Source organism: Carassius carassius, chromosome 37 (genome assembly GCF_963082965.1).
Source record: "Carassius carassius chromosome 37, fCarCar2.1, whole genome shotgun sequence".
NCBI classification, from domain to species: domain Eukaryota; kingdom Metazoa; phylum Chordata; class Actinopteri; order Cypriniformes; family Cyprinidae; genus Carassius; species Carassius carassius.
In genome coordinates, this window is record NC_081791.1 from 7,810,547 (window position 1) to 7,837,490 (window position 26,944).

Below are 26,944 nucleotides of genomic sequence, written 5' to 3' on the forward strand. Positions count from 1 at the left end.
ATTCAACCCCATCTCACGGCAATTCGTATATTTTTCATGAGGTGGCTTATTCGTACGAATGCGTACGACCACACTCGTACAAATTCATACGATTTTTGCCAAATCGTACGTATTTTACGAGTTGCACAATTCGTATGAATTTGTACGAATGACCTACACCTAACCCCGCCCCTAAACCTAACCGTCACTGGGGTTTAGACAAATCGTATAAAATTGTACGAGTGAGGTCGTACAAATTCGTACGAATAAGCCATCTCGTAAAATATGTACGAATTGGTCGTGAGATAGCGTTGATTTTATTACAATTAACATTTATTTTATTTCAAGTATTTTCTTATCTTATCTTAATGGAGATAAAATATGATACTGTATGTTGCAAGACATTGTGATTGTTAGTTGAACAGAGGTTTCAGGAGGTACAGAACAGCTTCATCTTTGCTATTTTGTTGAAGCTTCGACACTTCCCCCACTTCACCCTGTTGTTTGAAATGTAGCAACAGCACACCATTCCCAGGGAAGTGAGGACTAATTCAGTGAAATGGAATGAGGAATTGCCGTTTTCTTTGACAGCCACACCATAAATATTGACTCCTGCAAAAATGTTACATTTCCTGCAGCCCTCCTGCCGTCTGCACGTCCCCCAACACTTTCTGACAGCTCTGGTCATTCCCAAATCCCAATCCATCCTGTTTGTGTCAGTCAGGTGTCCAAGAGTCCCAGCTGTTCTGCAGCCCTGCTGCTGCTGCTGCTGCCGGCGGCACCATGTGTGAGCCTCCACAGCCGCCAGGTGCTTTTCATTTCAACCTCAATGCTCTCCAGAGACTCTCTGAGGGGTTACGCTAGGTCTCACCTGAGCTAATTGGTCCTTCAGGGGGAAAAGTGTGAGCAGACATGCTATGTGCTTTAGCCTTCAACTTCTTTTGATTGATGGCTGACATGTAAATGTCTAGACAGAGTGTGTACATGCTAGATGTTGGTATAAAATATGTTTGATCTTTTATGTGGCTCTGTTGAAGCATCTCTGTACGTCTTTGAGCTTTGAACAAAACATTTGTGTCTGACACATGCAGTGTTGCATAAATCAGTCTCAGAAACGTGACATAGGAAACTGAAATGTATACATTTTCACCAAAATTTTAATATTGGTATAATAAAGACCTAATATAAATTGGTTTCCTGGAGTGTAACATGCTAAATTACAACTGAAACTATTTTTAGTGGGTTTTTTTTTTCAATGTTTTATTATTATTATTATTTTTATTATTTTTTTTATGCATTCATATAAACTCATTAATAACTACATTGAAAAAAATCTTGCTTGTCTTATTTTCTGGTAAAAAAAAATCTAAAAATATTTAACATATTTTTTAATATCATAATATTTAATATATTTAACAAAATATAAAAATTATAAGTTATAATGGGACAAGAAATAAAGAAATATTTAAATTATTTAATCCCCAGTACATTACGATTAATAATTTGAACAAGTTTAGTTGTTTTTATTCAAATAAAATAAATAAGAAAAAAAATTATTTGAAATTATTTAAAACCTAAAAGAAAAATAAATGCTATTTCAAGTAGCACTTTACATTAATGCAATAACTAACAATGAGCAATGCATTTTTCACAGTATTCATTAATGTTTGTTGACATTAGTTAATAAACCGTTCATTTTTAGTTCATGTTAGATCAGGTCCATTTAATAATATTTATAATAATAATAATAATAATAATAATAATAATAATAATAATAATAATAACATATCCTATTCTATTGAATATATTCAATTTCATGTTGATAAAAGCATATGGTAAAAAATGTAAAAATTGTATTTTTATAAAAATGAATCAACTAAGTCAACTACACACAAGCCATGTTAAGGTCATTATCAGCAGAGCTGGTGATTTCATTTATTTGTTTATTCCTGATTTTATGGTACACTTCTACCTAGATCTTGTATAACACATCTGGAATTACGTCAGTCTCCAACTTAACCTTCACTGAACCACTTCACATAAATAACCACTCATCAACTGGATCTTTTGTATACACCGTTTTGTCACACCACAGAGGTGAACGCAGCTGAATACATGAGGAGCAGGTTTAAATGCCCTTCAAATGTACTTACAGTTCACTGAGGAAGTGCAGGTTGTGGAAAGCGTTGGGCTGAATCTCACTGATGTTGTTCATACTGAGATCCCTAAAAGCAGAAGAAAAGAGAAAGAAACCGAGAGGTCAATGGCAATGACAATCATATCAGTGTCTCCTTCAGAAATCAAGAAACATACATTCAGAAACATTATCAACGTTGAAAACAGTTGATCTGCTTCTTATTTTTTGAAATAACTTTTTTTTATTCTTCTTCAGGATACTTTAATTAACAGAAAGTTTAAAAGAACAATTATTTGAAATAAAAACATATTTACTGTCACCTTTGATCCATTTAACTAATTAAGTTTTAGCATTATTTTAGTATAAATTAAATGACTTGTTTAAAAATTGTACTAATCCCCAACTTTTGAATGGTAATGTAAGTCATATTATAAATGTATGCAAATTTCTTAAAAATAAAGAAGCATTGCATACAAAAAATAAAAAAATAAAATCTTTTCATGATAAAACACAAATGTATTACTATAATCATGAACTGCACGGATCCGGCAATATGTAAAATTAGACCAAATAAAGGGAGATAAACAAGTATGTGTTATGTGAATGATTCGTGAAAATATTTTCATATAAAAGTTCATATAGTTAGCATTTTATTACTTATTTAGCATTGTTTTCCCCTGCTAATCAGACCAGAACTCATTCTGGAACAGTTGAAAACCGCTGATTTGTTTAATTAAGGTCTGCATGCTGCAGAGAAATACAGTGATATTTAGTTTATGAGTTTATGCTTGATTAGTTTATGAGTTCCTTAATTTACCATCATGGCTCCACGGTCACATATTTGACCTTTCCTGTAATAGCTGGAGCTTTAGACACACGCTCATGATCAATGATCACCAGTACGATATTCATTAAGCTTTAAACGCAAACAAGATGAAAAACTGCACATTATTGATTATACGAGAGTAATTCTAAGTAATCCAGCACAGTAGATCTCACATTTTAAATGAAAATGAATCGGTTGGCTGGCTTCAAAAACACAGCTACGATATGTCCCTTGATTATAACACGTGAAATCTGGCCTTGTGCTTTTTATTATTATTATCATGGATGCCTCTCTCAATTTCCAGTTCAATGAATTAATGGAATGCAGGGTTTGTATGTGATTGTTACTTCAGCTGTGCCAGTATTGTCTAATCAATAGTGTTGATTATAAACCCTGTCTGATCTAGACAACACCTTAAGTCAGAGCCCTGGACAATCTCTGAAAAGTGAGCAGCTCTGGCTTTGACAGTTTCGTCCGAAGGCAGCCAAGAACCTTCTGAATGAAACATGTGGACTCTCGTATCAAAGAAATCCCACACCTGCACATTTTACCATCCATCAGAGAGGAAGAAGAAGAAGAAGAAAAAAACAATAAAAGAGGAAAAACTTTCCACTCTGAATGATTGTTCGACAGATGTAATTTCCTTTCTGGTTTGTAGTAAATGTGTGTGCAGTTGTGTTCCAGATGTTTCTGCCTTCAGTCGAATCAAAACTTCCTGATCATCTAATATTTTTCACTTCATTTCAGGGTCAGGCATATATCTTTATTTTCACTCTCATATTTTACCCATCGGTGTGTTCTGAAGTCTTAAATGACCTTTGACCTGTGATGGTTGTCAAAATTTAACTGATTAGGCTGATATTGTAGATATAGTGCCATCTGAGTATTATAGTATTATGAATTAGCTTTTGTTATCAGTTTATATATATATATATATATTTATTTATTTATTAGTTACACTTTATAATAAGGTTCTATTTGTTAACAGTACTTACATTAACTTTATTTCTTGACATTAACTAACAATGAAAAAAAAATGCTCAGTTAATGTGATTTAACATTTATTAAAATCAAAAGATCTATCTATTTGTTAATTGACCTATATGCTTACATGAACAAACAATAAACGTTTGTCACTTTTATTAACTAAAAGATATGAATAAATTCTGTAACAAATATATTGCTTATGTTAAGTAAATGTTAATGCATTAAATCTTCCCATTAAACGTATTTTCTTTGAGTTTTAAGATTGAAAATCTTGGTTTCGGTGTTTGTTTGAATCTTTATTTGTTTGTTTGTTGATCAGCACTTGGTGTATGTCCTTTTCTAAATTACATACAGTACACATAGTTGTGGTTTTGTTTTTTGTTTAGTTTTAATTCATTTCTATTTCAGTTTTAGTCGTTTTAGTAATTCATCTTAAAAAAAAATTCCAGTGAGCTGACAAGACGACAGTTTAAAATGTTAATTTTTCATTTATATATGTTCAATTATTTCAGCTTTATTTTAATAACCAAAAACATTTTGAATAGTTTAAGGCAAAAATCCATCAATGTCAAAGTAGCTGTGTAATCTTAACGAGCCATTTATTCTAGTATATATTTCACAGTTATTATTCTTTTTTTTTTAGCTTGTAATTCAGACAGTACATTATCTACCCCTAAATTAATACTTAAATTTTATGTCTGACAAACTAGAATTAATTCACATGCACTTTAGACATAACCAAGCAAATATTCAGTAACTGCAGTGCTTATTCCCCATGACAAATTATTCATAAGTTGAAGAAAACTACACAATTAAAATCATTCACTTCTTTTAGTAGCTCTGTCAGGCGCCGTTATTATTCTTTCCACCAACCGCACACATACACACACACACACACACACACACACACACACAAGACTGAGGGATACCATAGACAGCTATATTTGCGAAGGCAGCATTTTTCAGCTTTCGGATACAGACTGATGGATCTCGGTAGTGTTACTCAACCTACAGGTGAAATAAATTATTCAAACTGAGGGTCGTGTCACTCCAGAAGTGTAACAGTGCTGCAAGATGAATCAGGAATGGGCTAAAGTGGTTTTACTGCAAAGTCCTTGAACATTTTTAGCAAGGTTTTCGTCTAGGCAATGTCGAGTCGACATTGATGCAACCAAACTGCAACATTACTTCATTTGTTGTCCCTGGAGGTCTGGAACAGCCAAAAGGGCAGCGTCTCATAACCGTAGACCACCAGGCTTGAGAAGATAAACTGAAAAGTCTGAAAATATTCATCACACAGACTTTGATACTTAGCTATTTATTTGTTTTGTCAGCGTGTCAGCCATGACAAGGTGAAAAGCTAATTTGCTGTAGATGGGGCCTGGAAAATTTCACTCAGAAAAAGAAACAGATTGAGTTGACCTGACCACCGCTGTTTTCCACTGACATGGTGGCATGGAATGCAGTCAACACAAACCTGTTAAACCGGAGAGAATATTTGGGTTTTGAACGACTCCCAATATATCGCACACATGAGCTGGTATTTATGGCTTAATGAGCGTTTGCTATCGAGGTGTCGACGGCTAGCCTACAGCAGGGCTAACGGAATACTGAATCTGTATCATAAAAAAAAGATAGCTGTGTGAAACACGTCTCACAATATCAGCATATTCTGTGCAATAGAATAAATATCAATAAAGGCCCTTTCACACCAGAACTATAACTATAAAGATAATAATAAAGATACAATTGTCGCATATATATAGTAAAAATCATTAAAAATTTAAAAGACTAGCAGAGTCCACACTAAAATTATAGCGATGATAGCAGAGCGAAACAATATCATTGCAATCACTTTCACAATGATTTTTTAAGTATTTTTATAATAAAAAACACCAACGGTCAATTAGCGCTGGACAATATATAGAGTATTAGCAATATTATCGTGATGATTGAATATACGATATCAAATTACAGAATATTACTATCAACTATTGTTGAAAATTGATTAATATGCCAAAATTTGTACATATTGGCCATTTTTCTCCTCCTTTATATCTGACGAGTAGCACACAAAGTAACTGTAAACGAGTTACTGATATAACATACGTGTGAAGATTATCATCAAATTTTTGAAAGATATACTGAGATATATCTCACATTTTAGGTACAGTATATCACCCAGCCCTGCAGCCAATTATAATAATAATTTCACTATAATTTTACTAAGGTGACCTTTAAGCCCAAAGTATACATAAAAAAAATGTGAATACTGTACGCTAGTATATGCATATAGATGAACACACAGCCTTTCAAAATCTATTCTATTTGATTGCAGGCAGTCGACATATGCACTCTAAATAGCGTCATCTTTTTCTAGCATCTGCTCTATTTTTATCCAGAAGTTATGACCGATAAAAATGTCTTTGTACTCTTTTAAACTAAATATATACTGTACATACTATTCTGGTGATGATATTTGCATCACTCGCACTGTGCGGGGATCCTCACACAACGTGTAAAAACCGAAGTATGCTTTGGCGAGGTAACAAGCTCCCTTAACTTTCAGATGCAGCCTCTTGTCTCTGCACTCTTGTAATTGGTGTTAAGAAAAAAAAATTGCTGAGCTTTTTGTGTGTGTATTTCTACTGCTCTAAAAGCGCCACCTACTGTCAGAGAGTGGATGTGGATATTAATTCAGTCTGTCTGCCATTCCTTAACACATTAGTCTGACTGGACAAAACACCTAATGATGGTTTTTATTAGAGACTTCTGACTACTGATGAGCTTAAATAATCACCGGCAAGCTTACTTGCATCACAAACTTTATCACCATCTGCTGTGGGGTGTCTTAAAAAGATTGGAATCAGAATGACTGATCATTTTTTTTGGTTGTTTATTATTTCATTTTAGGTAATTCTTCATTCACTTTTTAGTTAATTTTGTTCCTTTAGTATGCAAAGTCAATATCTTATGTCTTCAGTTTCACTGTATGATAATAACCCCTATTGATCTTTCGATATAAACCCACTCCCTCATGTGGCAATCCTTAGTTCTTTCCACACTTAACAAACACATGCTGCTTTTTTATTGCAATAATTACAATTAATGAAAACGACTTTTGTTTTACAGCCAAATGGGCAATGTTGATTTAAGTCTTTAAGAAGTGTAACCGATCTCCTGCTGCCTTTACAGAGAAACTCATGTTCTTCACACTGCACATGCAGCTTCATATTTCAACCACTGCAATCATGAAGATATTGATTTTCTTTATTGTTTTTTTTGTTTTTTTAATTAAAAAAAGGCAGATGTGACCGGTTCACAAGAGGTCATACTCACAATGTTTTGAAACTACAGGGAATATCTGGCAACCATGTTTAGGCACTGAACACATGGTTCCTGATTGTTATTTCAATTATTACTAAGTGTGTTCAGGCAATGCGGCACGTTTGTTCATAACTGTCCCGTCCCCCCTTCAGTACACCCTGTGGGAAATGGTCGAGGCTGTGTCGCAATCTCACCCCCCAGCCCCCCCGCCCCCCCAGGGGTTTGCACATGTAGGGGTTTTGATGCACGGCCATCAGAAAAATGATACTCGTAAACGTCAACACATGCAATGAAGACTTTACTAGTTTCAAACAGCTGCTGCCTCTCTCTGCTGCCTCTCCCCATTCATCATACATTTACATGTCATTATGGCCTTTGTCTTCAACTTCATTCTACAGCTGCAGTGGCATCTTCACTTGAAACATTTGTAAAAAGTGTTATTCATACAGTGAGGAAATGCAATTATAATAAAAGAAAATACAATTTCAGTCCGTCAAAATTTCACATTTAAGTCAATGTGTTATTCAGTGTTGACAGTGCATTTGTGGAATTTACTTGCATTACGTGAAGTGCAAACTGATTTAAATCCATTTTTCAATGTATAGAAATAGTGTACGTTGCAGTTTGAGTTTTTGCCATCTGAAAGCGACTGACAGCATCTGCCACTGCAACTGTAGAAGAACTCCTTTATATATAGTGGATGATTAAGTGAAATAGGACCACCTGTGTCCCCCTGCCATGTTTTCATGACTTTAACGCTCTGGACAGAGGTGAAGTGTAGGTTACAACAGCATTTTTAGCCCTCTAAGGACATATGACATAAGCCCAGCTAGAGAGAAAGACAGCATGTGTTGACTCTACCAGCATAGTCTGGCATTTACCCTGTAAATGCTTCCGATGTTTATCATTTACAAAGAAATGATAGTCAGGAATATGTACTGTACCTGCAGACATAGCATATTTTTATAAAACAGTAATCGTTTCATGTAACAGAATATGCATTGATAACAAAAGTGTTTTTTCTTTTTTTTGCTGCTAATGCCTTCATGTCAATGACACATAACAATGTTGAGATGATGGAAAATCGTATTTTTTTCTTACCCCTTGAATAATAAAGATGTTTATCATCTATAGAGAAATTATAGTTTGTACTAGCCGACATGTCTTTGTAAGCTCTCGGGAAATGTTAAATTTAAAGTGTATATTTTTGGTTGTACAGTATGGCGCATGAAGATATGATATAAAGGATATAATGGATATTGAATATGATGATATAATGGAACTTAATAAAATATAATGATATGATATAATGAATTTAATAAAATATGCAGTTATAATGTTTGTTTTTTTGATATACATTATATACTGAAGGCTTGTGATTTTGAATTTGCAGCTGTTATAAAAAAAGACTTTTTATATATCTGCTTGAATGTTCCTAATTAAGTAAGTAACTTTTCAACAAATACTGTGTACAACTTTTCAACTATGAAAAAAGACTAATTATGAATTCATATTAAAGTAGAAAAGTTAGAACTAAGTATAAATTAGTTAGTTTTTTAGTTTACATTGAATATTTTACCTTTTAGCATTAAGTCCCCCAAACTATGTCATAACCACTTATTTGTTAAACCTACTTACTGTAGGACGATGCATAATTACATGCAATAAACCCTAATCCTGTAGTAAGTGCATGCTTCAGTATTTCTTCAGTATTGTGCAATATTATTTTTTACAGTATATAATAAGTTAATTCAAAGCATTTTGTTTTTTTTATAGGAAAATAAAGGTTTCTATATAAATTATATATATAGTTCTAGGTATATGTTCTAGGACATTGACAAAAGCAGGGTGCTGAAGGAATCCAGCGCTGAGGACATGACTAGACTGCTCTGCCGGTCGTGTCGAGGCACAGCAACAGAGAGGAGACTATGTAATAGCCGTCTTTGAAGTGGCTCTCGAGGGCTCGCTCCTTCCGCCAAACCCTGGCACAGGTATGCTTTAATCTCGCCTGCCTCACGCCAACTCATCATCAAAAGCATGGCACGCTGTTCCCTTTACAATAATGCCATTTACTGTACAATTTACCTAGAATCAGTGTGAGCAAATATCCTCTCCACTGCTGAAGCCGAAGTAAAAATGGAAAGCGCTCAGCACTTTCCAGCTTAAAAAAAAACCATTAAGGTGTGTCAGAAGTTGACGAAGATGATGATGATGATGATGAATTGGATGATGATGATGATGATGACTTCAATCTCTGAGTCAGACCTGCCACATTAGTAGAAACCTTTGGGGCGCGTCCACTGCGAACAGCAAGGAAACTTCTGGGAACTTTATTTGACAAATGCAAAATTCCTACCGAGGAGCATAAGAATATTTTTAAAGAAGAAAGGGAAGGGGAAAAGTGGGTGAGACCGATGCATAGATTAGGAGGCTGTTTGGGAGAAGTTGATACAGTCTCCATGGTGAGAAACCTCAAGCCCTTTTCGGGTGAAACTAAGTGTGGAGGTCGGAGCCATGCTTCAATTCATCATTCACTCCAAGCTGACGTAATGGCATATCAGACAGACCCGGGTACCCAAAACAACAGTCTTAAACTTTGCTCTGAAATTGTTTCCTGTAACCTTCGAACAATTCCCACATCGCACACAAAGGACAGCAGACTGATATGCTTGTGCCGCTTTGTTTGATGATAAGGCCCATGCAAGTGTTACACGAAAGTTCATTAGAGATATTCTCCATCTTTCTCAGCCTCTTGATGACAGCCGGCCATTTATCAGCACTACTGGAACAATCTGAGCTTTGTTGGCACGCTTCCTGTTTTTTGTCTCTTGCTAACTCACAAACACTTTCCTATAAGTCAGGGGCCAAAGCTTCTCAAAGTGTATTTACACCAGCTTTAGACGAGACCACCCTGGAGAGGAAGGAGTGATTGAAGTTAAAGCTTCACAACATAACGTGTGATAAGGCAAAAATCATAGTTGCCCTTTAAAAGACAGAATGAGGATAAGGGTTCCTCTTTGTACAATGGAGCACCAGGCCATAATACTCCACGCCTGAGTGCACAATCACACCTCTGTCTTTAGCACATCGCTTTTGCTTCATGGCCACGGATCGTATTTTAGTACATCTGTAAATATGTTTTATTTCATTTGCTTCTTTTACTTCATTCACTTCAATGGTTATTTTAAGGATTTATTTACCATCTACTGACAAAGATTTTTTTTGCTTACATTTCTATCTCATCTTATTTTATTTTTAACTTCTCTCACTTTATGATCAGTGGTTATTTTCAGTGTTTATTTTATTTTATTTTATTTTTTTATTACATTATTTTGTTTATTTGGTTTTTAGCTTCTTGCCCAAGGTCTGTTTTAAGAATTTTTTTTTTATATAACTTTTCTCATGAAGCATTTCAATGAGAAATGCTTATATTTTATTTTGTTGCATTTGTATGACATTTATTTTATTTTTAAGTTTTTTTTTATTATTATTTATTTTATTTATTTACGTTTTTTAATTTTAACTTTTCATGAAACAATGGTCATTTTATTTATTTATTTATTTTAATCACATTTGTTTTATTTTGTATGTTTTTTTCCCTCTTACCTCATGACAAGGTGTGTTTTAAGTATTTATTTCATAACTTCTTTAACGTAATGACCAAGGTTTATTTGATTTGATTGTAATCATGACACAAACTTGCGTTCCCACATATGCAACAGTGAGCACCCACATTTTCAGTCACAATTTTTAAACATTGTGAAAGGCACGATTAAATCATTAACAACAGAACAATATATAAATACTGACTCAAAGTCTCTGATTATAAGTATGAGATATAATATCGCAGTGTACTCACATGTTTGCAATACAAACAATATAGTTTGAGAGTGTAGGGAGACTTGAGTTCAGAGCCCAAATGATGTAAACTATGCACTTTCGCCACTATGCACTTGGCAGACCTAATCGTCCCCGTAGTCACCCTCCGACCTTAAAAGCTGACATGTTTGGGTAAACATTACACAGTGCTGTGAATCCTGAGCCACTGGTGGAAAGCCACAAGACAAACAGGCCATCCTCAGGTGCTGCCGGCCTCTTCAAAGCGCTGGATCATATTCAACAGCTCTCTGTCGTTAACACGGCTGCTCTAGTCCCGCTGTTCTTCGGTTAAACCCAAAAGAGAAAAGCAGGCCCTCCAGACATATCTGTCTCTCTCTTACACCAGCACGCTTTCATTTCTCCTTACACAGGTTGTGCAGGCTTTATCTTCTCCTGTACTTTTTTCTTCTTGTCAAACTCTTCTTAAATCATTTACCAAAAAGCTGTTCTTTGGCTTCGTGGGACTTTGAATATGGCGCTCAAGTTGTGTAAACTTCCTTTATGGAGCTTTTTGCAATTTTGTAACTTAACAGATGTGGCAACTGTGAACAAAGATGCATTAAGATTCTTTAGAATTTTTTTTTACCCCAAAACAAATAGCAGCATATGGGTTTAAACTGACATGAGGTTTAGTAAACATTAACAGAATTTTTGTTTTCGGCTGAACTATGCCTTTAAATCTTTTACATCCCTCATCTCAAAAGTCACTGTGTTCTCAGGCAAGTCTTGACAAGTGTTCCCATCAATATCAGCTAATAAATGCAGGAAAACTAGTGAGAACAGGAATGATTTTGAGCGCTTGCTTAAATGGCTTTGATCATTTAAAAGGTGTATTTTGAAGCAGGTGCCAGAATGGATTTGAACAGGAAATGTTTGCAGAGTGATCCAAAAAGATCCAAAAAAAGAAAACTCTTGAAACTGGAGTAAATGTCAATTATGTAATCGACTGAGGCGAACTCGACAATGAAAGGCATACGATACCCTGACCTGAACTTTTGGAAAACTGTGGAAAAATGAGAGAGAAATTTGGTGAAAAGAAAAGAAGAACAATAATTGCCCTTCCTCAAGTCTTGAAAAGGCAGTCTGGCTTAGCATTCTCCTCACACAGATTCACAATGAAACAGGAAGGAGGAAACAATACTCACTTCCCCTCCTTCTGTTTTCCTAGAGACATGTTTTTCTTTAACATACTGTCAAGCTTCCTGAGCTCCATATTCTGTCTTTTGTTGCTCTGAGTGGCCTCCCTTTCACTCACACACAATGAACAAGAGGACACTCTTTCACCTGAGTGAAAAAACACGAGGTGAGCGCTAAAAAACAGGGAGGAAGAAAATGAGGACAGAAAGAATAAGGGAGGGAAAGATGCGTTCTCATTGGACGTCCTTTATTTTCCATATACCACAAATGCTTAACGTTTTAAAAAGGAGCAAAGAGAGAGAGAGTCAGATGTTTGGGTGGCTAAATTGGATGTTTTAGTTTGTGGATCTGTCATGGAAGCTGCGCTTTATACATCTCTTACCCTCTTTGCATTGCTAGGATGTCATTTGATTTAACACACACACACACACACACACACACACACACACACACACACACACACACACACACACACACACGTTTGTTTTTGTGAAAAGTGGGTTCATCCCATAGGCGTAATGGTTTTTATACTGTACAAACTGTATATTCTATGGCCCTACACCTAACCCTCACAGGAAACTTTTGTGGATTTTTACTTTCTCAAAAAAACTCATTCTGTATGATTGTATTTATAAGAGTTTTGAAAAATGGGGACATACACTCTCTCCTTGTAATACCTGTGTCATACCCATGTCATTATACAGAGTTGTGTCCTGATATGTCACAAAAACAAGAGCACACACACACACACACACACACACACACACACACACACACACACACACACACACACACACTGATAGAGCTCAAAGTTCCTGTTCATCATTATCTTCATTGAAGCCTTGCTGTCTATATTGAGATCTAGATTGACGTTATTATATTTCTTTTTTTTTTATGACACCATCCATTTTAAGGCCATTTGAGATTAATAACTGACGGTTGTTTCGGCATCACTTTGTTGTATTTCCTCTAATGCACTGATGAGTAAGTTCGCGAAAAGCCTCCTTGGCTTTGCGTAGCTTTCAAAGAATTAGGCCCCGAGAGGATGTTTTTGTGCGCTATTATGAAGCACCAACAGCAAACCGAATTCAGAGGAATTCAAATGTGATACAAACACCAGCATCAGAGGGTAAGCCTACACAACATGCGCTTTAACACAGAAGGCTCTCTATATCCCAGAATTCCATCTACCTCCCACACGGACACAGGGAGAACAGACATTGTTCTGTTCGTTCAGCCTCTTTTTGCATATAGACAAAAGATGACGTCATTTGGACTAAAGTCATGAGTCAAAGGTCACACCATTGGACAATACTCACAGGAAGTGGACTGATAGTCTTACTTCCTCTGATCAGACACAGAAACATTCACAACAAGTCTTTTCTCGGTATACAATAACTAGTAGCCTTTGACCCACATACATGACAGTGTCTTTGTAGCATTGGTTTGAAGCCACAAGTGGTCTACATTATCATGTCTATCATGTGTATTGTTCATTTAATGTTGAGGGTAACGGAACGTTATCAGATTACTTTTTAAAGTAACTAGTAAAGTAAAGCATTACTTTCAAATTTACAAGAAAAATCTGTTACTTCTTCAAAAAAAGTAATGCAAGTTACAATTCATTGACCCCTCACACACAATGAACAGAGGCACTTCCTTCATCTTGAGGTTTATTAATTTCACTTTTGGTGCAAGGGCCTTTACAGTTGTCAAAATATAACTTTTGGGTTTTTGTAGCGCTATCAAAGGATTGATCGCAATTAATCGCATTTTTGTTTACATGATATATGTATATATATATGTGATATTTGTACTGTTTATTTAGTATTTATATATATATATATATATATATATATATATATATATATATATATAAACATAACTAAATATATAAATGCATGTGTTTGTATTTATATACAGTACATAATAAATATACACAGTACACACAGTAACTTTTATTTTGGATTAATAGCGATTAATTGTTTGATAGCACCAGTTTTTTGTTATTAAAAACAAATAAGAAAGCCCAGCTCAGGTGACAAAAAGATGTTACACAAAAGTAATTCGATTAGTTACTTTTTTATGGATGAACGCAATATTGCAATGCTTAAGTAATTTTACAGCTATTTTAAAGTTTCTTTATAACAGTTTCTTTATTAAAGAATTTACTGTAGTTAAGTTCATTTTTGAAGGAGAGTGATGTATGCTTCATGAACAAGCTGGTTCTTTCAAATGAACCTGTTAAATTAGATGAATCATAATTAGTTGAATTAATGTTAAAACATAATTCACTGAATGATTCAGTCATGAATCAGACTGATCCAACTGCAGCTGTTCATGAACCTAAATATCTGACTAATGATGTTCTCAAAATCTAATGAAAATACCTGGATTAGAACAGAATTCCATCACTGATTCTTTCAAGAACTCTAAGAGATCATCTTACCCACAAAACAAAGTCTTTGGAATCTGAGATGACAGTTTAAATATCTCATCTGCTATTTAATGTGTGATTCTTACTGATTTGTAATTTGGTAAGAAAGAACTTCTGGACTCTGTCTGAACCGCTTGCCAGTTGTGCTGTTGCCACATTGCAGCTCCCTGAAACGAGACAATGTGTGTGACACCTAAGCCTCCGCCAGTGCTCTCCATGAGGACTGTATTTAAAGTGCCTGTGTCCTTCAAACAATCTCCATATCGGTTTCTCTCCCTCATTTTTTTTCGGTCTACAAGGGCATGGAAATAATGCATGCCTCAATTAAGAAGAGAAAAGCTCACCATAAAAATAAACTCTTTATAAACACAAATTACAGTTTTTTTTGTTGTTGTTTTGTTTTATACCAGTTTAATTGAATGAAATAAAATCTTGGATGCAAATCCACCATAAAAACAAACTATGCATTATATTCCAAGTCTTCTGAAGTCATGCCTATTATATTTGTCAGAGAACAGTCCAAATTGTTATTTACGTTTATATATATATATATATTTTTTTTCTACTTGCTTTCATGAGAGAAGTAGCGATGTCAGATTTGTAAATGATGTAAATGAATCATAATGAATCATACTTCTGTGAATCAATCATTCTTTTGATCTTTAACTCAGTGGTTGATTTGATTCTGATTCACAAAACCAGTTGGAATGATTCATTCATGAATCAGACCGATTGAGTGAAAGATTATAAGTGGATAATTAATTTCCGTTGGTTTGTCTCGCAAAGCTGTCCTTTGACTCCTCAAGACTTGAAATAGGAGAACAAACAATTTGAGAGTATTTATTATCAGATGCAAAATAATTCACAATGACAAATGCATGATATAAATAGAAATGTAAAAAATAAATGAGTCAAATTAATCTTTAACTTGGTTTGTGGCCATTGAAACACACTTAAACTACAAGTGTAATGAGGCAGAGAGAGTGTTTGTGACCATAAATGTACAAAAACCTACAAATGAATTCAGAACAAGATGTCTAATACCAGTCTTTCTATGCATTTTTTTTTTTAATCTAAAAAAAAATCCCACACTCGACTGTGGATAGAATATATTGCTTTCGCCTATAGCATTTTTTCCATTTTACGATAAATGGCAACCAGCATTAAGGTGCAATACTGCCATCTACTATGTTGAACAGTCAACTGGTTAGTTACTGGTCATTGGTGATTTTTAAAATATCAGTTTTGACACCCCTAGCTATTCTACAGAAAAGCAAAACCAGCATAGTCTTTCTGCTTTTGTGTTCCAAAAAAGAAAGAAAGTTGTAAAGGTTTGGATTGACATATGGGTAAGTAATTGATGACAGAATTCTAATTTTTGGCTAAACTTTCCCTTTAATGAAGACATTTCGAGTGTCTTATTCCCCTGCTCCATCGCAGGACCCCTGTACCCAACCCCTCCCAGTCCTCCACCAAAAACGCATTCCTCCACCTCTCCCACCGCCTTTGTTGGCTCTAAGTGTCGCTGTGATCTCCCGCTTTTCTTCCCGCTCACCGTTGTCTCGTCACCGCGTTCTCCTTTTCTCTGCCGTGTAATCCTTCGTTCCATATAGTGGCATTAGCACAGGGACTCTTATCGTCTTTGATGCTACTGCAGGGATTTGGGCAAGCATTAAGTGTCATTAACGCTGGGACTATTTATCACCTGCCTGCCAGCGGATCTGGCTGCTGCTGGAAGAGAGCTTTGAGCAGGCTTTACTCACCACACTTGGCTACAGATCTGAGCCCTGGATGGGTGGGAGGGGAGTTTATGCAGAGCGGGGCCCTTGCTGCGTGTTGACTGCAGCCTGCCACGTCATGCTAAGCATGCTGACAAAGTCGTCTATTGGGTTCAAGATGTACCGTACTCAGGCAAATGAGTTTAGAGATTTGAGGAAATACTTTGAGAGCTAGGAAATGGTGTTAAGATATATCTATATAACTGTTAAAACCAAGATGGAAAATTAAACTTCAACCACAAATAAAAATATGTGTGGCTAAATTGTCAGTGGAAGTTCCTTCTTGTTCACTCTAGAATATTTATTCTTAAAGTGAAGCTTTAAAGCCATAGCTCCTCCTGAAAATTATTTATTGAGTCAATATTTATTCACTCTAATGCCATGTAATTAATTGTAATTAATCTATATTTATGTATACACTCACACACGTTCATTCAACAAAAGTTCATTTCTGCACGACATTGCATGCACATCAGGCCACTTCTCATTGAAAGTTTTAAAGGAGTTCCTGTACACATCATCTTGTCAGCAACTCCAGCTCTCATCTTCCTGTTAATCCTTCTGTTCTAACGAGGCTCACTTTGCCAAACATGATTGGTTTGAGGACAGTCTGCCCGGGTCTGGGACTGAACACAATGCCCCCTTTGTGGCAAGAGAGAATGGGGGTTGATGACAGGACAGGGGTCCGGCAGATTTCAATGGTGCGGAGGAATCTCTGCAATGTGAGCGTGCACATCTTACGCTGTGGAAGTTATCACGAAACCTTTGAGTGGTGTTACTTGGAAGAATCCGAGAGTCTCCAAGTTGCATGAGAAAACTGGAGGAAACATCTTTTCTCTGCTCATATACAAACCACCTTCAATAAATAGGCCTAAAGCAACTCCTACAAGTACAGACTGGACAAGTCCCACCATATCATCAGCTCACACTTCCTGCCCTCCCATCATCACCTTGTATCAAATTCACAATCTCAAACCATGAGCGCAAACATTGACACTGACACCTTAGCTTTCTTTATTCCTTTGACAGGAACAGGAAATATCATTGTGACTAAGCTTACTCTCCTCTTTGTTTCTCCCTCCCCCTTTACTAAAGCTATTGTCGGTGTAATAACCCTGTCATCTAGCATCTGTCCCAGGGCAATGTACATCTTAAAGGTGGGGCGAATGAAACCTCATGCCTGCCACCTCTCTCCCCATGAATATAACTGTACCTTTGTCTTCAACGGAAGCTATATTGTGTTTGTTCACAATGCCACTGCATCTTTAGCTCCCAAGGGACTTTCATTGAGTAACTGCATCAAGTGTTGTTCAGGATCTAGAGAGCGCTGTAAGAAATGTGTAAGGTGCATAAGAAAAGGTTTTCATGTGGTGACATTTACATTTACACATTATCTTTTTAAGTCAAACCACATGACAACACAAGTTTACACCAACAAAGGTAATTTTATTGGATAAAAATAGTGGAATTTCTATGCCGCTAGCAGCACCATAGGCAAAAAATAATAAGACTTTGGCTGCTGCTGGATGCAAAAGATCAGTGAGATTTTCCATTTGCACTTGAGGGGATAGTTATAAACGAAGACATAAATACATTTAAATGACAACTATGTACTAAAAACGTAAAAGTTTTAAAAAGGTTTTGTGTGGAGACAACAATTTTATCAAAACGATCCCCGTTCGCATGAATTCACGAAAATGACTAAAGAGGCTGTATTATGCCTGCCAGGCCAGTAGTTTGCAATGTCACTTTGTAAAGAAACACTACAAGAACACATATTATGCTGCGTATGATGCCACAGTTTCCACAAGTACCCACTTTTTTGTTTAGACAGAGATAATAATCGTAGCGTTTAAAAACATATACTTGAAACTTGTTTTTAAAAGTTTGTGCTTTGAGTCCCTTAAATTGCATTGTCATGTAAATTAATGGCCAAAATACATAAAAGAGTTAACATGTTTTTAGTTGAAAACTGTGTCGTGCAAAACACTACCAAAGTTGGACACGTTCCACATCCCAAAGTTCACAAAACACGCATAATCTTTGTCATCTGTGAATACAGGCAATCGTGAAACAAGCTGTATCGTCAAATTGCCATTTTGGTACTTTAATGCCATTCACTGAAACAAATAAAAAAATTCTAACCAGCATGCGCTGCTTCAAGTCAAATTGATTGGTTTGAGCACCTAATTACTGTTTTTAAAAAGGTTTTCCAAATACTCCACCGATCTGCCATTGGTCAGCAAACAGATCGCCCTGCCCCAAACGTATTCCACTTGTAAAGCTGTTGTTGTGGTAATTTGGTTAAAATGTTCAAACAAAAACAACAGTGCTCTGATGTGCTCCACAACACTACTGTGTTACAATGTTGAGAAATCAACCTACAAATGGTTTACTTAAAGTTGTCTCTGCATATTAAGTGAAAGAATTTTAACATCGAAAAATTTACACAAGTCACCTTTAAGTTAACAAATGCACATAGAGTGTGAAACGTTTAGCACTCTACACAAAAGTTTCCTGGAACATGTCCAAAAATTAGACAATAAACAGGAAAACTTCTGTGTTATTGTCGCTATTGGCACATGATTGTTATTTTGTCTTCTTTTATTAATATGTGTTGGTACTAAATGATTGTTTTTGCCATCTGTGGAACAGTTACTTGTTTATTTAATTTGACTAAAGGAATGTGGACTGTTGAACTCAATAAGAATGCAGAAGGAAGTTATTAAATTCTCCTCTCCATTGTTGCTGTCAAAAACATGTGTTCCTATCCGCCTAAGAAACATGGAAAAAGCTGTTGATGAACTGTGCAGTCACCATGACGTCCTGGGATGAGGGCCATTCACTAATCCAGAGGTTATGAACCAACAATAGTTTTGTCATACCTAATTGAGTAATGAAACTCATAGGCAGCACACAGACAGAGGCTGATTCTCTTGTGATTTTGGTGGCGTTCATAAAAGTTGTGTTTAGATAAATCATGCAAAGCAAGAAATTTGTTGTGTTGGGAAGACTTGTAGAGGAAGCCGAGATCAAAGTTTTCCAGAGGATTGTTGTAATAGTGTTGCTGAGATGCTTTGGATTTGGATACATACACAACAGTTCAAAAGTTTCGGATCATTTTTTTTTTTTTTTTCTGTTTCAATAATATATTTACTCCTGTGATTGCAAAGCCGGATTTCATGCAACCATTACTCCAGTCTTTAGTGTTCCATGATCCTTCAGAAATCATTCTATAAATGTCTTTACTGTCATTTTTAATCAAATATAATATTGTATCAATGGATACTGTAATAGTGTCACCAAAACAAGTTCTAATAGAGACTTTGTGGTCATCTGAACTCTGCGGGCTCCTCGGTGTACTGGCCTGTAGTAATTACAGGCATCTATCTTTCACTCAGTGCTTTTCTCTAACAACATTGTCCTGGCCTGCAGCCAAACACACACTGAGCCGGCAGCAATGTGAGCAACATCAAACCGCACCCTGTCCTCCTCAACAGACTCCCTGTCAACACATTTCCTTTGAGTCTTCAAAGAGGGTATTGGTGATACTTTGAATGTACCTGCTTCTCACCGCATATTAGCACACTATGTACACATTCAGTGCTTTTAGACTACGGGTTTACTTATACTTACATAATAACAGTGGAATAAATGAAAAAAATGTTCTGGGTTCAATACAAACTCTACTGACAATGTCTGTTCCATGCTTTGTGCAAATTGCCACCAAAAATAAAGCAAAAAAATACATTTAGAGTGATGCACTTACAATGGATCCTATGGAACAAGGCATTGTACAGATATAAATACTAAAACACAAAATGCAGAGCACGACATACTAACTTGAGATTAGTTTGTTAAAATTGCTCTAAGCTAAGTTATATCCAGTCTTTATACGGTCATGACCTGAGTTTGGATATAACTTTGGATATAACCTTTGGTTATGACCATATAAAGCCGATAAACACTAAATTTTTTATGCAATATTTACCTCAATGATATGATCTATTAATTTAGATCCAACAAGCAGTTCATACATTGGACTTGAATGTACCTCTTTTTTCCTTTTTTATAATATTACATAATATTTAAGCAGCCATGTTTTGTGTTTTTTTTTATCTGCTGATGAACAGAAAAAAGTCTGAATTTGTCAGCATTTTACTTTTATTTGTTCAGATCCTCGCAATTTCTTTTCATCCACGTTTAAATGATTGCACACACCAAAATAGTAACAGGACACTTTATAAAACAGAGAACACAGAGATATTTACATAAAACCCACTGAAAACAAAACCTGCAAATGACTTTTATCATTTGTCAGCAATGAAGCACATTGATTCTGTACTGTAAAGCCAATTTATATACTCTAAATATATCTATAACAGCATCCAAAAAAGTATTAAAATATTAGAATCCTTTTTTGATGTTGTTGTTTTACGTCCCCAACAAGCATTGTTGTCATATTTAACCATGCGTTAGCAACTACCTTTTTTAAGAAAATTAAAAGCTTGAATTTGTATTCACTCTCTACAGATCTTACCTTTAATTGAACCTGGATGTACTGTTTACATGTAAAGAACATTAGCATTGCTTTTCATAAGTGCTTTTCATAGTTTTCATGAAAGGGCAGCGAAACAAGGTTAGTCTTTGCATCTACATATGACGTTTTTTTCTTCATGCATTGTGGATACTACAGCCATGTGGAGAATCAGCCACGATCCAACACCCAAACCAACACCCATTCCCTCCCTGGTAAAATGGGGGGCGGGAGGCTCCAACTCTGAGAGGAGCTTGAGAGGGAGCAGTCTGGAGCCAGGATCCTGATGCTGGGGCTGATAGTGGGCTTGTCCCGTCGTCTGGCTTCAGCGTTGCACCTCTCTCCTCAGCCGTCCGACTCTGAACACAGTCCTGTTTACAGTGCTGCTTGACCTGGGTCAGTACCGATAACCATCGCTCCACTGACATAATGGGCAATCCGCATGGAAGCCATTTTTGCTTTACGGACAGGAATGCAATACGGAAGAGGAGAACCTTGGAGGAAGAGATTAAAGTTTGGAGGAAGTTTTTGAGAGAAGTGAGACTCTTTAGGGCCAAGACACACGCAAATGTTTCCGACTTTGATAGGAATGTGTGTTCACGATTTACAATAGTGCAGATTTGCAATGTTCTGAGGGACTATGATAGTAAAACAAAGACCAAATATTGCTAATCTAGATACTACCTGTATGTCAACAATTGTCTCATTTGTATCTATATGCCAAACAAGCAACTGAGAACCCAGTTTAATCTCCTAAACTACAAAAAGCAGCCTCTAAGTAATAAAAGTTTCTCTCTTTGGTATATATGAGCATAAAAATAGATTCAGCACATTAAATTATATAGCATATAAGTGAATTTCTCAATGAAATTAACTTATAGGGTCTCATGGATTTGGCTTCAGTTTATATGACCACAAAGATAAGACTGTGAGACCAAGAGAACGAAGCAGCAAGAGCGATTGAGAAGGAGACAAAGGAGAAACAAATAGTTCTAAATATAGACAGAAAGTGAGGGACCGAGATGCGGGCTGCAGAACAGAGTCGCTCCTGCTTGTGGTCTCACCCTCTGGTTATGAGAGTCTGGGTGGTCCACGCACACACACACAAACACACACAGGCCCTCAATTTCCCTCAGCTCTTAATTCGCTTGTCGTGGTTTTCTCCACAGGCCAGACTCTGGTTAGCCATCACCACTGCAATGCATCACATAATGACAGCAATTTGTGGTCATAAAGGGAGAAAACGAGAAAAAGAAGACAGAAAGACATGAGTGTCTTACTATTTTTGTGGAAGACAGAGCCGCAAATATCTCAGAGTGAAGGGATGAGAGAATCGAGTGGATGAGGAATGGAGAAAAACTATGTGGAAGGACAGACAGACCCCAGAACTGTCTCTGCGGCGTTGTTTGACCATGCTTTTGCACATGTCATCAAAATATATCCATGAGATTGCATATGTCACGACTGATGTGTGGATTAAAAATGTCAAAACTGTCACAGAAAGTGGTTTGAGTTACAATTACAAACTGAGATGAGGCTGCTAGCCACATGATGTATAGTTTTCCATAACTTAGAATCATTCTCTATTTTGTTAAGTGAAAGTGAAGTGAAAGTGAAGTGACATTCAGCCAAGTATGGTGACCCATACTCAGAATTTGTGCTCTGCATTTAACCCATCCGAAATGCACACACACAGAGCAGTGAACACACACACACACACTGTGAGCACACACCCGGAGCAGTGGGCAGCCATTTATGCTGCGGCGCCCGGGGAGCAGTTGGGGGTTCGATGCCTTGCTCAAGGGCACCTAAGTCGTGGTATTGAAGGTGGAGAGAGAACTGTACATGCACTCCCCCCACCCACAATTCCTGCCGGCCCGGGACTCGGGCCCAATCAGGAGTTCAATTCACATGTCATAATGTTCTGAGAAGACTAGAAATTGATATTTTGTATGTATTTGCTCAAAACTTTGGCATCCTAAAATTCCCTGTACTGTTTAGTCTTTAAAACTTAGTTTCTCAACTCTGCCCCCTGAGATCCACTGTTCAGCTGGTTTAGCCACAACATCAAACTCACTTGCATATAATTTTCCAGTAGCCATAGTAGACCTTGATTAGCTTCTTCAGGTTTATTTGCTAAGGTTAGAGCTAAACTCTGCATGGCAGTGGACATTTTCTAGAATGAAATTTGGAATTGAACTGGGATATCAATCAATGTCATTGTCTGAGATAAAGTATATATTGTCATTAAAAACAATATTTCAATGTATAATGAGATCACAGAAATATCAGATTCCAGACCAGGTTGTGTGCATGTACATGTCGCACCATGTGTGCTATTCGGCAGGCTATCACTGACCTTTTTTCTGACCTCTTTCGGGTAAAGCAGGGGTGTTCAATCTTGGTCCTAGAGAGCCACTGTCTTGCAGAGATTAGCTCCAACTTGCCTCAACACACCTGCCTGGAAGTTTCTTGTATGTCTAGTAAGCCCTTGATTAGCTGGTTCAGGTTTAATTGGGTTAACTCAAGACAAGAGGGAGGAACTGAAAATGTTGCAAGCCAGATTCATTTCACATGAACACCATGGCTAGATATAGACACTAACTGGTAGAGTTCAGCTCCAACACATGCAGTCTCTCAAAACACTTATGGTCTAACTGTCTCTTTGACCCAAAGCAGACATACTCTTGCGGTTTAATTAATATTGAAGTTTGCATTGATCTCTATTGTTAACTTTACAATATTTGAAGCCTAGTACTCCAAAAGTATGCTAATAAGTTTTGAAGTCATGTTTCAGATGTAGTCCAGACTTCATTTTAGTCCACAAGTTTTGTGCCACAAAGAGAGTTCACAATGCATGAAATCACACATGTTTTCATTTTTATGATGCATTCAACATGTTCTGCTCGCTGTTCATCTGGAATGTCCAATAAATCATTACAGGGCCCAATATGTACTTTTGTTCAGTCTTTTACAAACAAAAATAATTTTTTGACCTATACAAGTTTACACTAAAAAACGTTGACCAGCTTCTGGGAGAGATGTACAGAGGTGGAGGATTGAATTCAAACATGATGTAGACATAAAAGATTACCTAAAATACACTCTTGGTACCTTTAACATTGCTGCATGTAAAATAGTACAATTTTAAACATTGCTGCTTGTAAAATTGTAAAAAAATAAAATAAAATAATAATAATAATAATAAATGAAACTAATTTTATCTTATTTAAAATAAAATATGCTAAACTCAATAGCTACTACCTTCAAATATAGTAAAATAACCAATTAACCACATTAACACTAAAGGAAGCAAACATAAAAAAAATATCCAACAACTCTCTACATGTTAAGACTGTTTGCCAACTCCTGAAAACTTCACTCTCTAATCAAGTATCAAAGAGAAAGTATTTCAAAGCCTTTTCAAAGCAGGAGTGAGCTATTTAATGTGTTGCCTAGAGAGATGATTATTGCAATAAATTTCCTGTTGTCCCCAGTGGCGAGCAGCTGAGACAACTGCAGGTTGGGCGGAGGAAACACCCTCTCCATCTATCCTTTTCACTGGCTGGAGCTCACCCTGTCCCTGGATGTCCCAATCCCAACTCTCAAGAAGATGTACAAGATTATTTGCCGGACTTTGCAAGACACTGGTCATGGGAAATAGTGCTTAGAGATATTGACTGTTCAACACCAAATGACAGTTTTTCCATTGACATTTGCTTCAAGTTTTAAGTTGGGAAACCAAATCTAACAAAGCCAATGGAACACATTCAAAAAAATAAAATAATAATAATAAAAAAAAATCACATGGTGACCTCAACATCAGATTTTACTCTTTTCATTTATTTTCATCGGATACTATATGTACTTATTCTTAAGTCTCAAAGCAGAACAACTATTCATATTCAAAGTGGCAAATCATCTGTAATGCCTTTTTGCCTATATCTTTGGTGTTCGTCAGCAGTTTGGCAAGTAAGAACATGCTGTGGTTTTAGTCATAAAGGATTGTACCTTAACAGATGGCAAGGTTCTTGCCTGCAATAGTGTTTCTTAATGGTATTATTGGAAACTGATCACATTCGTTTATCAGCATTACCGGTTGGTCAGTTGGGAGACGCCATGTTCAGCTTGAAAGTACACTAGCACTCAATCTTGTTTATCTTCTCGGCATATAGTCAAACAGGCCTTTTCCATCCTTCCGGGAAACTACCGGAGAGGTAATTTTCAGTTCATTACAAAATAATTGGCTTTGATTTGAATTATTCTCCCACAGTCGCTCTTAAAATTCACACTATGTTTTCTTTGGCACAATTATACAAAGCATCAAAGAAAGTTGTGATTTTCAGAGAAATTGTTTACAAGGTTCCTGATGTGTAGATTCCTCACAGTTTAAAGACACCACCTGCATTTCGGCATGCACATGTGAGGTATGAGCATTGTAGGCTGGTTTATGATGCAATTAGGCACTGAATGGATTTCTTTGGACTGTAGTTCTACTTCTTTCAGAGATGTGCAGCTGCAAGTGATGCGACTCCGGCACGTCACACATACTTCATGGCTCCCTTCTTAAGCAACCATTCTCTCATCTGTTCCTGCTAGACACAATGCCCAGAAATAAACTAGCCATCCATCAGAAATGCCCTAACTTGAGTTTTTCATGAAAGACTGAAAAAGTGTCAATCCAATTTACATTCCTAGATGATTTGATTTTTTTTGTCTGGTTACAGAATTTTTCCAGTTGCTGCAATAAATCTTATGACGCAAATCTTCCTCTGGTATTGACAGGGAAGCAGGTTATGAGAGTTCCCTTTCCTAGTTTGGCGAGGATACCTTCTCAAATAAGCCTGATACATAGATAGTAACCAGGATTCAGTGAGCAATCTTTCCTGATGCAAGGCACAACCCTAAATAGTTCAGATAAGAGAAAAAAATGCTTTGAGCCTGCCTCAGTCTGGCCAGTGATCCTTCCTGGCCAACATATTGCAATCTTGGATGAGTTGTATATTCTCAATGCGGCAAATGTAAGCAAACTCATTAATAAAGAATTAGGGGGGACTGTGTAATGCTGTAAGCTGTATGCATGTAAAGTAATATATTTGGAAACTCAGAAGGTTTCATTTGCTCCTTTATTTGAGAAGACTGCTTCTCACATGTGTGGATCACAAGCATCTCTGGATGAGCAGTTAACCATTACCGCTTTGGTGCGACTGGACTCCTTTACAGTAAGGATCATGAATCTGAAATCTATGCCTCTGTATAAACCATTTCCACTTAACGAACAGTATTCTGGGTATCTTCTTTCCCATCCATGGTCCTCCCTTAAGGTTTCCTGTGGTGTTTGAGGGGGTGAGAACATGTCACCTCAAAAGCACCGTTTATAGCTTCTGTCAGATCCAAAGAGCCGATGGTGAAATGTGGCTAAAGACTTAACCACAGGTTAAGAGACCCCCACACAGACCCCCACAGAGGTCTGTGATGGATTGTCAAGTTTGCCCAGGGGGTGATTTATGAACCTCTACCATTGAAAAGAACAGAATCCACACTTAGCCACCGATTCAGTTGTTATTCCCTTACCAGAACCCATGGGAAAATTTTATTGCTCAGTGGTTGCTCTTTCATAGACCATGCAAATTCTCTTAATCTCACTTAAGAATCATCTTTCCCACAGATATTTTTCCTAAAATTCCTACGGAGACAAATGAGACCATTTTTACAGTCATTTGAATCATTTGAGATGTCGTACTTCTGATGGTAAATCTTGGTATCTTGCCATATCTGACAACAGTCTGAAACTCTTCTGAAACATTTTGTGCTTACATACATTGCAAAAAGCAGAGCAAATGATTCCCCTTGATCTGATTGCTGTCTAGAGGAACCACTTGAGATTGGCTGATTTAATTTCTTCTGTCCTACAGCCTTA

At 36.6% G+C, this 26,944-nt stretch overlaps 1 protein-coding gene across 1 annotated transcript in view; it reads right to left on the reverse strand.

Annotated features, from left to right (window-relative positions):
* LOC132117916 (leucine-rich repeat-containing G-protein coupled receptor 6) overlaps positions 1–26,944 on the reverse strand; it is an 88,396-nt gene that overhangs the window by 54,824 nt on the left and 6,628 nt on the right. Inside the window, exon 2 of the mRNA XM_059527279.1 lies at positions 2,133–2,204. Within this exon, the coding sequence (XP_059383262.1) occupies positions 2,133–2,204 (72 nt within the window). The remainder of the gene's footprint in view (positions 1–2,132; positions 2,205–26,944) is intronic.